At 57.9% G+C, this 15,582-nt stretch overlaps 1 protein-coding gene across 4 annotated transcripts in view; it reads right to left on the bottom strand.

Moving 5' to 3' along the window:
• Window positions 1-5,446: 5,446 nt before the first annotated feature.
• The window catches only part of HSF1 (heat shock transcription factor 1), a 69,104-nt gene continuing 58,968 nt past the window's right edge, over window positions 5,447-15,582 (bottom strand). The window contains exons 10-14 of one of the 4 annotated variants that reach the window (XM_026114790.2): window positions 14,265-14,351; window positions 8,784-8,889; window positions 8,540-8,605; window positions 6,562-6,631; window positions 5,447-6,260 (exon numbers count right to left, since the gene is read on the bottom strand). In XM_026114790.2, coding sequence (XP_025970575.1) covers window positions 6,055-6,260; window positions 6,562-6,631; window positions 8,540-8,605; window positions 8,784-8,889; window positions 14,265-14,351 — 535 coding nt within the window. In that variant the 3' untranslated portion in view covers window positions 5,447-6,054. The remainder of the gene's footprint in view (window positions 6,261-6,561; window positions 6,632-8,539; window positions 8,606-8,783; window positions 8,890-14,264; window positions 14,352-15,582) is intronic. The other 3 variants (XM_026114792.2, XM_026114791.2, XM_064508003.1) reach the window with 3 other exon arrangements.

The following is a 15,582-nucleotide window of genomic DNA, read 5'->3' on the forward strand; positions in this document are numbered from 1 at the left end:
CAGGCGGTGATGCAGGCGGTGCGGGCGATGCATGCGGCGGTGCAGGCGGTGCAGGCGGTGATGCAGGCGATGCATGCGGCGGTGCAGGCGGTGCAGGCGATGCATGCGGCGGTGCAGGCGGTGCGGGCGGTGCGGGCGGCGGGCGCCGCAGTGCCGCGGTGCCGGCGCGGATTGGCTGGCCCCCGGCCACCTGGCTCCTCCCCAGGGCCAGGCGGTTATAATGGCCCCGGGCGCTGCCGGCGCAGGTGGCTCTGGCACCGCTCCCCCCCCCCGGCCCCGCGGAGACCCCCCCGGCGACGCCGCGATGCTGCGCAGGTGAGTGACCCCGGGCCGCCGCCGGCCCCGCTGCAGGGCTGCGGCCGGGCTGGGGGGCTGCCGCCTGAGCCCCCCCCCCCCCCGCAGCGATGCCTGCCCAGGCCCCGCGGGTGCGTGGCTGGACCCCCTGGGTGCACGGTGGGACCCCCCCCATGCAAGGCCAGATCCCCCCCAGTGCAAGGCCAGACCCCCCCCCAGTGCAGAGCGGGACCTGCCCTCAGTGGAAGACAAGACCCCCCCCAGTGCACAGCCAGACCCCCCCGGTGCCAGGACAGACCCCCCCGGTGCAGAGCGGGACCTCCCCCTCCCCTTGTGCATGACCAGCCCCCCCCCCATGCAGGGCCAGACCCCCCCCCCCGGTGCATAGCGGGACCCCCCCCATGCAAGGCCAGATCCCCCTGGTGCAAAGTGGGACCCTCCTGGTGCAAGGCCAGACCCCCCCACACCGGTGCACAGCAGGACCCCCCCCTACGCAAGGCCAGACCCCCCCGGTGCACAGCGGGACCCCCCCCATGCAAGGCCAGACCTCCCCCCCAGTGCAAGACCAGACCCCCCCCAGTGCACAGCGGGACCCCCCCTCCCCTTGTGCATGTCCAGCCCCCGCCCCATGCAAGGCCAGACCCCCCCCCCATATGCAGTGGGACCCCCCTGGTGCAAGGCCAGACCCACCCCGGCATGGTGGCCCCCCCTCCCCCCCCAGCAGCCTCCGTGCGGCCCCCAGCCAGCCCGGGCGTGGGGGGGGGACAGGCCGGGACACCCGTGTGGGGCTCCAGCGGAGGCCGGGGACCCCCCCAGTGCCGGGCCCCCCCCAACGCTGCCTGTGCTCCGCAGGGCCCTGGCGCTGGCCGCGGCCGTGCTGCTCCTGGCCGTCGCGGCGGCTGACGGTAAGGGGGCGGCGGGGGGGGGGGGCTGCACGGGGAGCCCCACGGCGGGGCCATCCCAGGGGGGGTCCGTGCTGGGCCCCCGCCAGCCCCTGCGTGTCCCCGCAGAGCCCGTGAGCCCCCTGGACGCCGCGTTCTCCGCAGAGGGACAGACGCAAGGTAGGGGCCGTGTCGCCCGCCGGAGCCCCCCGCCCCCCCCAGCCTCGGCGCCCCGGTGGGCTCACCCCCCACCCCCAGCCTCGGACCCCCAGTGGGCTCACCCCCCCCTTCCTTGCAGAGCCCGTCAGCCCCGCCAAGCTGGAGGCCTCCGGAGAGAGTGAGCGCGGGTGGCGGGGGGCGTGGGGGGGCCGGAGCCCGCGCAGCAGCGTGTCGCTGCCCCGGCTGCCCCTGACGCCCCTCTCCCCCCCCCCCCAGGTGATCTCACCACCTCGGCGCAGCGCTCGGGCAAAGGTAGGGGAGGGCGGCGGGGCGCTGGGGGGGGGCGGACGGCTGGACTGGGGCCACATAGGGTGCACGGACCTGGCCCAGTGCGCACAGACCTGGCCCGGTGTGCGTAGACCCAGCTCTGTGTGCACGGACTCGGCCACATGCACATGGACCCGGCCCGGCATGCACGGACCCGGTTCGGCATGCACGGACCCGGCCTAGCGTGCACGGACCCGGCCATGTGTACACGGACCTGGCCTGGTGTGCACAGAACCGGCTTGGTGTACACAGACCCGGCCTGGTGTGCACGGACCCGGCCTGGTGTGCACGGACCCGGCCATGTGCACGTGGACCCGGTTCGGCATGCACGGACCCAGCCAAGTGCGCACGGACCTGGCCATGTGCACACAGACCTGGCCCGGCGTGCACGGACCCAGCCCAGTGTGTGCGGACCTGGATCGGCGTGCATGGACCTGGCCAAGTGCACACGGACCAGGCCTGGCATGCACGGACCTGGCTCGGTGTGCACCGGCCTGGCCATGCGCACACGGACCCAACCCCGCGTGCACAACCCCGCGTGCACAACCCCGCGTGCACAACCCTGCACGCGCGGCCCCGCGGGCACGTCCTGGCGGAGTGCCGCTCTCCCCGCAGGTCTCACCGCCGTGAGCTTCGAGGGCGCCGAGCGGTCCCTGGCCGCGGCCGCGAGCCGGGAGGCGCCGAGCAGCGACTCCTCCAGCCTGGACTCCCTCAACAGCGGCTCCTTCGGGGCGGACGCCCTGACCGGCGCAGCCCACGGCGGTAGGTGCCGGGCCGGGGGGCTGGGGGGCCGGGGGGGGGGCAGCGGCGGTGCCCCCCATCCCGGACGGGCCCCCACGTGCCGCTTCCCACAGGCCCCATCGTGGACGGCCCGTCCCGGTCCGACGAGTCGGAGGAGGGTGAGGACGGGGCCGCGTCTGCCCCAGGCCTGGGGGGGCCGAGACCCCCAGGGACCCCCCTGGCAGTGTGGGGCACCGGGGATAGGGATGCTGTGCCGGCCTCGTGCCCGCCCCTGCCGGCCTGGGGGGCCAGGAGCTGGGGACCCCAAGCCGGGGGGGATAACTGGGGCGGGGGGCAGTAGCTAGGGGGGCCCCCATTAGCCAGGGGGGCCCCATTGGCTGAGGGGCCCCATTAATTGGGGGGGCTCACTAGCTGGGGGGGTCCTATTGTCTTGGGGGGGCATTAGCTGGGGGGTCTTTGGTGGCTGGGGGGGGTCCCATTGGCTGGGGGGGGCCTCAGTAGCTTGGGGGGGGCCCATTGACTAGGGGGTCCCATTAGCTGCAGGGTCCCTATTGGCTGGGGGGGGCTCATATTAGCTGTGGGGGGGGTCCCATTACCTGGGGGGTCCCATTAGCTTGGGGGTGGTCCCATTAGCTGGGGGGGCCCTGTTGGCTGGGGGGACCCTGTTAGCTGGGGGGGGCCTCAGTAGCTTCGGGGGGGGCCATTGGCTGTGGGGGACCCCATTAGCTGGGGGGATCCATTGAATGGGGGGACCCATTACCTGGGGGGACATTAGCTTGGGGGGTCCCATTTCCTGGGGGGGGCCCTGTAGCTGGGGGGGGGCATTTGCCGCAGGTCCCCTGCTAGTTGGGGGGGCCCCATTGGCTGAGGATGCCCAATTAGCCAGGGGCCCATTAGCCCCGTTAGCTGGGGGGGCCCCAGTAGCCCCGTTAGCTGGGGGGGCACCGCGGGTGGGCCGTGCCCGTGCCCCCCCCACGGCGTCTCCGCTTGCCCCCAGGTGCCGAGCGCGACCTGGACTCGGAGGAGGCCCTGGCGTCCCAAGGTGACCGCGGGGGTCCGGCCGGGGGGGGGGGCGGATCCAGGCTGGACCCCCACGCTGACACCGCCGCTCCCGCAGGGATATGAGACGGCCGAGCCCCACCGGAGACGCCGCCCCGGACCCCGTTGCTTCCCGCTGGCTCCCCGTGGCCCCCCCCGGCGCCCCCCAGCCCCGGGGCCGGAGTGGGCTGGACCCCTCCGCGCGCCCCCGGGGCTGGGCCGGGGGGCTGGGGGCTCCCCTGTACCCGCGGCCCCTCGACCCCCAATAAAGGTCCCTGCAGCAGCCGCCTGGTGTCGTGGCCGGATCCGGGGGGGGGGACGCGGCCGGGCACCGGCACCGCCAGCCAGCGCGCGGGAGCCCATCCCCGTGGCCTCCCGGCGCGGGACTCCGGCTCCGCCGCAGTTTCCCCTCCTGCAGCGGCACCCGGCTTTGCCAGCCCCGGGAGGCCAAAAGCCGGCGATCGGGAGGAAATTTGGGGGGGGAAAAGGAAAAAACCCGCCGAGGGCTGTTCGGCCCTGAGTCCCACGAAAGCTTTTGGGCCTCCGCGTTTCCCAGGTCCCTGCGCCGACCCGGAGCCCCCGGGCGTCTCCATCTGGCCCCGCTGCCCCCGGAGTCGAGCACCCTGCGCCGGGGGGTTCTCCAAGCGCTTTGCAGCATCCGAGAGCCTGGACGCCATGGGCATACCCCCGCCCATCGCGGCTCCGGCCGGGAAACGGGAGCCGCTCGCGATGGGGGATCCCAGCCCCGGGCAGCTCCCGGCGGTGCCACTGCCTTCGCCGGGCTCCTGCCGCGGTCCCGGGCGCTTCCAGGCCCCGCGGGAGGCTGCTCCATGGGAAATCCCAGCGGGAAGGTCGCGGAGCCCCCCGGCCGCGATGCCGCGTTTCAGACGCCTGAGTGCGGCGGCGTTATTGGACTTTCCGGCCAGGAAGATGCGGGCTCCTCTCCCGCATCCCGCTCCGGCGGGCGCCGCGCATCCCGCTGCCGGGCACTTCGGGTGGCCCCCGCACCAGACCCCCTCTCCCGGCTCCCGCCCACCACCCTCCCCTCCGCAGGGTACCTCCGGCTCCGGCTCCGGCTCTGGCGGATAGACGCCGCTCTGGGAGAAGGGCACGGGGTGGGCGACCTTGGAAAACCAACCGAAGGGAGACCGAAGCGCCCCAGCGCAGCTCTCCGGCCCCCGGGGGAGGGAGGCTGCCAGCGGCCCCCCCGGGCAGAGCCGGGCTGATGCCGCCTCCATCCTCGGGTCCGGCCCGCGGCACAGCTACGGCGACGGCACCGAGGGCCATTTACCGGGCGGCTAAGCAACGCGTTTCACCCACAGCGAGCAGAGGGGAGAGGGAGGGAGGTTTTGACCTTAACCAAGATTTTCTTGTATTGTTTTTCTAAAAAAAAGGCACTGCAGGAAGGTGCGCGCAGCGCCCAGCCCCGGCGCGGGGGCACAGACCCGCAGCAGTCTCCTCCGCCGCGAGCTCAGCAACGGGAACATCCTGCAAAGCTCAGCCCCGAGCCCAGCCCAGGCTTTGGGCAAGGCCCCCGCCCCGGCCGGGAGCCTCCCGCCGTCTCTCCGCAGCAGGAGCCGACCTCCGGCCGCCGAGACCACCGGCTCCGCCGCCTCCCGAAGAGAGGCCAAGAAGGATGCTCCCAACCATAGAAAAGCCACCAGGGGACAGACCGTTTGTTTTATATATATTTGTATGTATATATATAGAGAGATATTTATATATATATAGATAGAAGTGGGTTCTTCTTCTCTCATGTAAAAATTCAAAATACAGTTTTTACTATTAACAATCTGAAGTGTAAATGTACAAATTTTTACTGCTAAGCAAAAGAAAAACAAAACCAAGGAAACAAATAAAAAGAAACACACAGAGCAAGAGAAAATAAGAAGAGAAGGTAAAGGCGGGCTTGGGGAGCCCTGGGCGCCCGGGGCGCACGCGCACACGGAGAACCCCAGGGACCAGACCGCAAGGCAGAGACCACAAAGGGATCCAACCCACCGGCGCCAGATTGGCAAACTTTTATTTCTCTTTAAAAACCATCGCATCCACCTCTCCGGGGCGAGGAGGGAAGGGGACGGGGTGGAGGAGGGACTCCCTCCCTCGGAAAAGCGGCCCCTTCGACGGACGCGGCGAGCGCCCCGCTGCCCGGGTGAGGGGCTCCCCGCTGCCCGCCGCCCGCCGCGGGCCCCTCGCTGGCTCGCGCGGGGCACAGCTGCCCCCTCGGCGGGGCCGCGAAACGAAACACAAGCGTCACGTAGTGGCTAGCTGTTCGGTGACCACCCCGGCTCTCCTGCCCGCTCACGGAAGCCACGCTGCACGTCCGACCTCTGCGGCAGGTCGGGTGACAACCAGGCGACGGGGGTCTCTCGCACTGCTCGGCCCCCAACGACTGCCAGCCTGGAGGAGCGCTGGGTGGCTAGGATCTAAAGCAGATTTCAAAACACCTCATTAAGCACACACACAAATGAAATCCTCACAGTGCCGGGGGAAGCAAACATGAACCAGAGGGTGTTTAGAGCTGTCAATGTCTGTGCAAAGCAAGGAGGCTGACGGCTGGATTTCCCTTTAGTGCGTATTCGCTCGCTTTCTCTCCTTCACCCTGCTTTCAGCCTTAGGATACCGCAGGGTCCTTGGGCTTGGACTGCTCAGTCCCTGACAAGAGAGAGATGGTGGGATCTTCCGAGTACTCGTCTCCATCCGTGAAGTACGGCCCTTCCCCCAGCTCAAAGAATATCGGCAGGTCTCCGCTCCCCATGTCCACGGCGCTGGAGTCCACCAGGAAGAGGGGCTGGGCGGTGTAGTGCACCAGCTGCTTCCCTGCAAAGAGAGAGTTTGCACCAGGGAAGCGCCTTGCGGAAAGCGAGTGACCGACGGCTTTAATGCGCCTGCACGGACACACGCAAGCACAGGGAGCATGCGCCGACCGGGCTGTGAGATGTATCAGAGCCCACGGGTAGGTGCTGGGGCTGCCACCAAGAATAAAGAGCAGCACCGTGACGACACATGCAATGTTCCATGTAGACAGAAACAGGTATTTTGGGAGCAGCCCAAATGATTCTGCCACAGCCCCGATTCTTGTGCTACTGGGTCACTAAATACCAAGACGGCCACCTTGTACCTGTGTCCGCTGTGCTGGCCTCTGTCTCAGTAGGTTTCTGCTGTTCCTGGGATGAAAGGAGATCCTGAATCTGCAGGGAGAAAAGTTGGGTTGGTGAGTGCCTTGCATGGGTCAAACGTGCATGGGACCACGCAAACAGAGAACGGTTCTCTCTGCGCCCACCTGACGACTGAGCTAACACACAAACTGCACAAAGAAAGCAGCGGTTTACAATCTCCAAGCCTCACTACTCAGAGAGAGACATCCTCAGAGGTTTAAAAACATCCATGACTCGGAAGGTTGTCAGTGACCTGCTACAGATCCAGATGCAGCCTGTTCAGTGTACTCCAGCGCCCGGGTCGCAAACGTGACTGACAGGAGCAGTTTTACAACACAGAACTCTACGGGCCGTACGTGGTTTCACAGATCAGCTCTGCTATATGCAAAGGCTCTTATCTGCAGTGTTCCCTTTGATCACAACATGAAGCCATCCTACATCTTGGGATCTAGGGGACCAGGTGTCTACACTGCACTACCGGGCGGGAGGAAGAAGAAAAAGGTAAGGAAAATGTCCAGCAAGTGACAAGCACTAGAGACACGGCAGAATTATTAACTGCAAAGTCCTCTTTTGTGTTTCACCAAACATCCCAGAAACACTCCAGGGCAGGGCAAGGTGCATCCTGAAGAGCTCATGCGAATTGTTTTGCTTAGGGAAAAGCCACAAGAACTCCAAAGGTATGTTTTAGAAAGGGAGATCAGAGAGGTGCTATCCCTGCTTTCCCTGCTCCATCATATCAACATTAACACCTTCTTCCCAGCCACCTCAGGAGCGTGCTTTGAATCACCTGCGGGCCCACAAGGTCCTCGACAAAGAGACTAAAGTTGGGCTTTCCTGTTTCACAAAAACTTTCAAGATGTTTCCTGTTCTGCACTGGGGAAAAACCAAGATCCCTTTGTGTTTTTTTTTCAGATTAAAAAAAGAAAAAAGAAAGAGAGGGACAAAAGGGGTTAGAGACTTGCTGAGAGACTCATGCTCAGTGTATCAACCGGAGAAGGAGTCCCCTGCTCTGTCTGATTTGGACCTGATTCATTCCCCTGCACTCAGAGCAGTTACCCTAACATCCAAGCTTTTGTTTATCTTGGTCTCCCTCTCAATTTTTCCTCAAGCAGTTGCTGCATTTCACGCAAATATCGATGTGTTGCCCCACAGCTGGAGCACGCACGCAGCTGGCAGAACACCGGGGCTCAAGTTACTAGTCTGCACCAGGGCAGGAAAACGGACTTGGCTCTGCCGCAGCCCAGGAGCTCAGGCATCCAGGCATCAGGCTACTGGCTACTCCAAAGGTCTGGGACTCTCCATTTTTGACCATAAATTCCACCCTACTGCTCCAATGCTTTCTCAATGCAGCGGTGAAATGCTGCATTTGACTAATCATCATTATCTGATGAAAAAATCATTTTATCAGGCAACACTGGCTCTTGCAGAGAGCGCCTGTATTAGTTCCTTAAATGGTATTCAGTGCTGATGATATGCAAGTAACTACAATAAATAATACAGCACGTGATGGAGTTCGCCTTGAGAAAACCTCTTGACAATTTAAGAAAGTCGAAAGCAGGGTTTATGGAAACCACATGCAGCTCTACAGGCTTCAGTGCAATTCCATGTTCAGGGGGCAGAGCTCACATGAGAGATGGAAGTCTCAGCACCTAATTAACTGAGTATGAAGGATGAAGTAGCCCTGCTCTCTGTATGAGCTGCTCGGAGAAAGCCGCAGTGCTAATTGAATTATTTCCCCCTGGGGGCTCCCCAAGCCCTCGCAGGGCTCCGTGTTCCTCCTCTCTCCCACATTCCCTCCCTTCAGCCCGGAGCTGGCATGGACACTCTTCAGAGCCTGTCAGAGCCTTCCTTTAATCACATGGAGAGGTTGCTGCAGAACAGCAGGACACACTTCATTCTGGCAGCTGTGTGTGCATGGAGGGATTTTTAACAGCTACTCACACTGGCAAGGCTGCTGTCCAGGTCGGGAAGGTTCATGTCTGTAACCGTCATTGAAGGGCTAAACAGCTGCCAAAGGAAAGAATGATTAGTGTAGGGAAGGAAAGCAAACCCAGACGTGCTGTGGAAATTCATGGTTGATGCTACTGTGGTCCATCTGCCATTGCAAGCCACATGCACATGGTACCGCAAGGCGCAGCTGGGGCCCAGCTCCTGGAAGGACAGGCAGGAGGGAGGCGATACTCACATCTAATAGTGCGCTTGTGTCTACACTGAAGCCGTGTGTGGTCAACATCGTCTGGAGGTTATCCAGATTGGAATCGATGGTATCCAGATGGTCATTGAGCTCATTCCTGTGTACAAGAAAGACAAGCACGGATGATCACCGCTGAGAAGCCCCTCCCAGGTTCTAGGCTACTACGGGGACTTGGTCAACCCAAGGAACGCAACCCTCCTACAACCTGAGCAGGGAAGCGGAGCTGGGACTCATGGCTCTGCACAGACGCCAGCTCCAGCTGCCAGTGAGCTCAGATGTACTGACACAACGCTTAGGTGATTCTCTTTCCCTCTCTCTGCTTAGTCCTTGGGCTTGAACTTCGAGACATTGCTAGGACTCTTCCAACTGAGAGGCCTGAGGGTGAACAACTCAGATGAACGAGACACAGTGAATTTCTTATGAGCCCTAGGACTCTTGCAAGCCGTTTAGATTTTGTGGCTATGGTGCTAGGTAACCACCAACCACCATGGCTGGCAGGGATCTCAGTGCAGCTCTGCCTTTGCAGTAAGCAGCTTTGGACCCTTTCTTCAGTCCAAACAGAAGGATCAGCTCTGCTTGTCACATCCTAGTAGTGATATATGACAAAGAAAGGGTAACAAACCTTCTCTACTGCAAGAACCTGGTTTGGGGGAAAAATTTCAGAGACTGCTGCTGGCCAGAGAAAACCTTCGCCTCTGGACTGGCAATGAGGAAAATCTCATTTGCTCATCAGGAAATGCAGTTTCTGGTAGCAATGCAGGGAACTAAAGCTGCTTCCATTTGCCTGGGGGGACAAACCTTCCCACTGCATCCTGACCTGCGCACACCCTGCACGGCTCCTGGCAGCACCAAGAACTGCGCAGCTACACAGCGGGGCACGGGGGAAGCACAGAGTTCCCACGTAAATCACAGTTCGCTTCTCAGCAAGCAGCAACAGCTCCAGATAAGGACCAAGAGTGGAATTCATCTCAGCTAAATTAGTAACTGAAAACAGATACCTTGTCAATGCCAGGCTCCCTCTGTAATCACCTGGAAATTGGACACTGCTGAGATGGACAGGTACTGAAGTGTCAACCCCACAAGCAAGGCCCTAGGACAAACAAGGCCAGCTCAGACGACATGGCTCACCCCCTTCTACAGCGCTCTCAGATAACACTGCAGACCAAAGTGGATGCCAGAGAGTACGCAGTCCTGGTAAGGATTATTTTTAACTGGCTTAGACCTAGGACTGCTAGACGGAGCTCCAGAGAATGGTCGCGTGGACAGCAGAAAGATCGTAAAAGCTGCAGAGGTAACGATGACGTGGGGGAACTGATTCCAAGCTCTTTTACTCTCTAGCTCCACGGTGTTCGTGGCATTTCAGAGTAACGGAAGAAAGTGGATGCCATAAACCTCACGGTGCTACCATGACACAGCAGCACGAGGCTCTCTAAAGAGCATTCTTGGGAAGAACAGTCAGTTCTGTAGCGGCTCAGGGCCTGACTCACAGCCCTAGTGAAAAGCCACCAAATCTGGCAAAATTAGCAGTAGCAGGTTCAGTTTATCATACTGTCATTAGTTCTGGCATGGCCCCACGTTTGAGCCACCAAGTTCTCTGACCCAGAAAGACTTTTTTTTGGCTACTGAGGGTGCTCACAGTAGGACTGGCGATATAGGTCTCCCACAGGGAAAACCAACACTGGTAGCTGAAGAGGAAGTTGTCCAGAGAGGCACAGGTACACGCACCCAAGCATGAGGCAGACACTGAAGCAGCAGTCTCCAGTCTCACGTGAATTAGAAAAATGGAAGATTTTAGTGAAGAAGCTACTTCTTCTGTGAGGGTCTGTACTTGCTATAGAATCTGTCCCTCCAAACAACCCTGCCACCAGTGTCCTGCAGAACAGCATTTCTGCGATGACCCCTTTGGGGAGCAGCCCATACACTGCTGCAGACACCTGAGGGCAAAGATGCGTGTTTTAACGTAACACCGGCAGCTCCAGCATCCCTCGCCCACTTAGTCACCTGCAGGCCCAGTGCATCCTGCAGGAACAACTGCGGCTGGCCATACCAGAACTTCGTGGCAAAGTCTCTCTTACATTCTCCGATCCTAGAACACCACCGTGACGATCACAAAATCGAGACTATTTTGCTATTGCTGCTAAACACTGAGAGAGGCTACCAGGTCACATCACAGCTAAGAAAGCCTAGCAGCAGAAACGAGTATGTTGCCAGAACAACACACATACTCATTCTGGGAATACTGTGCTCGAGGCCACAGGAAAGCTGGCTGCAGACAAAGCCCATCAACACGTTCCTGCCTTACGTCTCCAGTGCATGCAAGTGGGAGCTGCAGAAATTTATATTTCTTTTTTTAGAATTAAGATATACAAACACTTTGCAAATAAATTACTCATCCAAGTTTGTGATTTTAAATGACTTCTGAAGTCCTTATTGCACAGCACCTGAAATGTTCTGACAGATTTAGGATATTTTCAGCAATCTTACAATTAGAAACTTGCAGTGTTGTGGAATGGGTAAGTTCCAGCCAAGATAGCATTAAAACCCACAAAGCATTACCTGTGACAGGCTTCTCTGTTCATTCCTGAGAGGACGGAGTACAGGGAAGGGAATGATCTAGATCATGCAACACGAGACTTTGGGATTAGACTCCTAACAAACTCCAGATCTTCAAAGCAAGTCTCCTTGCCTCTTTGCAGAAGGGAAGAAGGGGACTGAACCACCATTTTCAATGTTGAACAGGCACTTGGCAATTGCTGTCCAGTTCCCAACACCGCTCACAAGTAAATCTGGGGTCATGGATTCAAATCATAGGCCAGGCTCTGGTTGTGCTGAGCTATATTCTGCATCAAGCTAGGTTTGCCATCAAATGCTCACGGAGCAGGGAAGAAAGAGGGAGTATGATTCTCTGGAGCAACACAATTTTGTTTAACTTCCTAAGTGTGTTGTGGCTTGAAGTAAGGGGAACCAATGTCTCCAGGGAAGATCAGAGAGAGGTTGCTGCACTGAGATGCAGGGAGTCCTGAGGACTCCGTAAGATCTGTTTTTGTGTCCTTCAAGGTCAACAGCTCCAAGGAGTGGCCTGAGGCAAATGTGCTGAGGATAAAGGCAAGGAGCAGAATGCAAGAAGACCATCTTCACTGGTGAAATGGATCAACACCTTCTCTTCAAAGATACTGAATACTGATACTCCAGTAAAAGGATTTCCTGACCCCAGCAGCTCACAGAAGAGCAGAGAAAACTTTCTGGAAATAAAGAAACCAGAAGTAGCACACTAGATACAGTGTCTGCCTTCCCTGTAGAACAGAACTGCATTAGCTCTGGGAAGAGACAGGGAGCTCTGACACGAGGGCCCCACCAAATCGCTGTAGGAGATCATGTAACTAGTATTAGGCCCTAGAAAGTAACTGCTGAATTCCTGGGCAATGTGACAGATTCAGAATTGAATACATTAACTGACCCCAAGTATGTGGATGTGCAGGGAAAGGAGGACTGGATACACTCTGGAGGTAAAGAATAACCTTATCCTAAATGCAACCCTCAGATGTTTCTTAAACCCAAGTTCTGGCTCTGCTTCCCTGTCCCACTCTCCATGCACATACTCAGTATAAAACAGTGCATCTTCGCCGTAAACTCTAGCGTCTCATTCTGCTTTCTGGCTGCCAACATCCTCATAAGAATAACAAATCTATGCTGCGCACCGCACCTCACTGGAACACCACCTCCTCGGCTCCCACGGGCGCCTCAAAGACCACGGGCTACCGCGAGACCCTTGCTGTCCGAGTTTCCGTCTGATGAAGTGATGAGAGCGAGTTTGCGTGGTGTGGTCCCTCTTTGTGTGGGCTGTTTTACAGTCTGAGTAGCGATGTAAAAATAGCACCTTCTTACTCAACAGATCTGCTCTCTGTGGGTCTGCCTCAGACTTCAACATACTTCCTTTTTCAGCAGAAAGATGTGTTTAATACCGATGCCGTGGTGGCTCTGGACGCTGCGGGAGGGCAAGCCAGGGTACGCTGTGCCAACCGCACCGCCAGGGAAGCCTTGACCATAGAATCGTTACTACAACTGCCGGGGGCAGCGGAAAGCACGCAACTTGCAGCTCCTCCACGGGGAACGAGCAGAGCTGGCGGTGAGGAACAGCTGCTGCTCACCCTAGCACGATCCATGGCCATGGTGAGAGCACCTTTCCCAGCTAGGGCCCGGACTTCTTGTGGAGCTACCAAGCGCAGTTCTCAGATCTCCATCAAACAGTCAGCGTGTTAGCAGGGAGCAGCTTCCAGGGTCCCCAACCTGGCTCCCCTCCCTAGCAGAGCTGCCGGTTCCTTCTGAACCTTAACAACTACAGGGCGCTGGCTGATTCCTAGGAAGAGCTGACTGGATCCTAGACATTTCTAGGCGATAAACTACCTCCAGTCTTCTGACTTGGAAGCACTAGGAAGATGTACAGAACTGCTTTTGTTCCCTGTATCACTTTCCTTTTCAGATGTTCCATCGTCTGAAAGCAAGAAGAGCAGACTGGCGTGATTATTGCGTTTATACAGAATAAAGGCAGCATTCCAGACCCTGCAGCCTCGTCAGGAAAAGGTCATCCTTTCGTGATGTGTTTGTATCCAGGAACTGGGCTCGGTGTGTAGGACAGCAGGCCCCAGGTTCCACCAGCATGCAAACAACAACCAGGGTAGGAAGAAACAACTCCTACAAGGACTCCCTGTGACATACCCTGCTGTGGGGGCACGAGACGTTAATTTAGAAGTCCATTTTAGCTCGAGACAGAGCACATTTGCTATGAATTATTCTGTACATTAGCAAAAACTATATAAGGGCAATACCCCACAGAGCTTTTTCCTAGGCTTCCATTACTAGCCACTGTGAGAGAGAGGATACTGGCCTAGACAGATCTTTGTCCTCATCTGGAATGCTTTTTCTTATGGAAAAGCTTTATTTCTATAGTATCTTAGTGCACAGTCAGGTTTGCAGTGGGAAGTCTCCTTGTTCTGTCATTATCATAAGAAACGGAGAATACATCAGAAAAGTCATTTAAACCCTAAGCTCCCATCACGTTTCAATGAAACACTTTATTACTTAGGTGTGTGAATTCCATGCTGGCAAGAGCTACCAAACCAGCAGCTCTCAAGGCTGAAGTTTCCATTCACCAGAAACAGGTACAGCATGGACAACTGCAGAGCAGACCTCCCTCCGTTCCCTGCCAAGACCACCTAAAAGGATGAGAAGCGGTTTAGCCTCTGCTGGCCGTTCAATGCTTTTACTTGCTGTGTTGAGCTGGCCAAGAAGTCTGCCACTCAGTGCCAAGTTTCAGAGCGAGTTTTTTTTCTTGCCGATATGCTACCTACAACGTCACGACTGCTGGGAAAGCTGACTTCAAGGCAAGGACAGCTCCCTGCTTAGTGCAGCGTTCCCCTGCTCTCTTGCCCAGAATTACAATGCTTGGGGACAGCAGGCTATTGAAATGCTAACCCTTGCTGTGATCTGCAATGAAGTGAGGAAGAGGAAGAACTGGGGCAAAGACGAGTGACCTCTGACATCTGCGATGTGCGAGTCAAACTGAAAAATACAAACAGAAGAGGATACTAGATTCAAAAGACTCACAATCAGGCACTTTGAGGAATGAAATGTTTGTTACGTTCAAAGGCAAGAACAACTCATCAGCCATGCTCCTGCGCTGTAAGCAGCGTGGTATGCGCTGCACTGCAGTTGTTGCTGCAGTGCTTCCAAAGCAGACAAGCAGTTTCAGGCTGGCAAAATTATTATTAGCAATAAAAACAAACAGAAACAAACAGCCCTGCAAAAGCAAGCGAAGACAGCACAGCTCCTTTACAGCATAGCTAAGCACAGTTAGAAGTTTCTCAGGAAGACAAACTATTTCTGATGTGGGTTTGCTATGTTAACTGCTGTAGCGTGGCCCTAACATGTCGAGCACAGTCACTGTCCCCTCTAACACAGAGCTGAAGCTGTGGGAAAACGCAGGCCCTGGCACACAACGCTCTCTTGAGAATGACAGCGACCTGCGACTCCATGGGATTTACTGTCATATTAACAATGTAGGTGGCAAAGTTTTTCAGTACGTAGTGGGCTTTGGCTCTTGAAAAGTGGCTAATAATGTTTGGGCAACACTGTTGAGCTTTTCCATGCAAACGTGTCCTTTTGTAGCCTGAATCTCAGCACTGTCACCTTGTGCTAAAATGCTGTTGGTCACGTGTAGGTAATTCGGATGAAACTCCCCTGGATCCCTCGAATGGCATCACCAAGAGGCACTGAGTGCCATGACCTGCAGCCGCACGGGCTGCCCTTCTCCAAAACATTTGAGAATAACTGAAATGTGCTTCACGGGATGAAAACGCATAGCACATCCTCACTACAGTGTGCGCGGTGCACCAGGGCACGCGGCTTGCTGGCCCCAAAGCCTGAGGAGCGAGCACTGAGCAGCGAGCTGTGACCGCAGCGTGGGGCACACAGAGACTGCGTCCCCTGGCATAGAGAAGACTCTGGGGGAGGTCTGACGTACTCCTGGGACACGATAAACAGTGTGCCGCCCGTTTAAAACAGTGCACTGCCAACACTTCAATTAGCAAGTCATCCTTTCTTCCTGCTCAGGATCTCTCAGTCTAATTCATGCTTGGTCATACCACTTCCCACTGGCTGCCAGCAGGCTTCCACTGCTGCTCTGCACAAGCAGACGCGCGGTAGTCTCAGCAATACAGGAAAAGACGCCAAGGCCCTGGCATGCCGGGAATGCTGACCCCCTTCTCCGAGTCTGCATTGCTCTGACTTAACA

The sequence above is a fragment of the Dromaius novaehollandiae genome, chromosome 2 (genome assembly GCF_036370855.1).
Source record: "Dromaius novaehollandiae isolate bDroNov1 chromosome 2, bDroNov1.hap1, whole genome shotgun sequence".
In the NCBI taxonomy this organism is placed as follows: Eukaryota; Metazoa; Chordata; class Aves; order Casuariiformes; family Dromaiidae; genus Dromaius; species Dromaius novaehollandiae.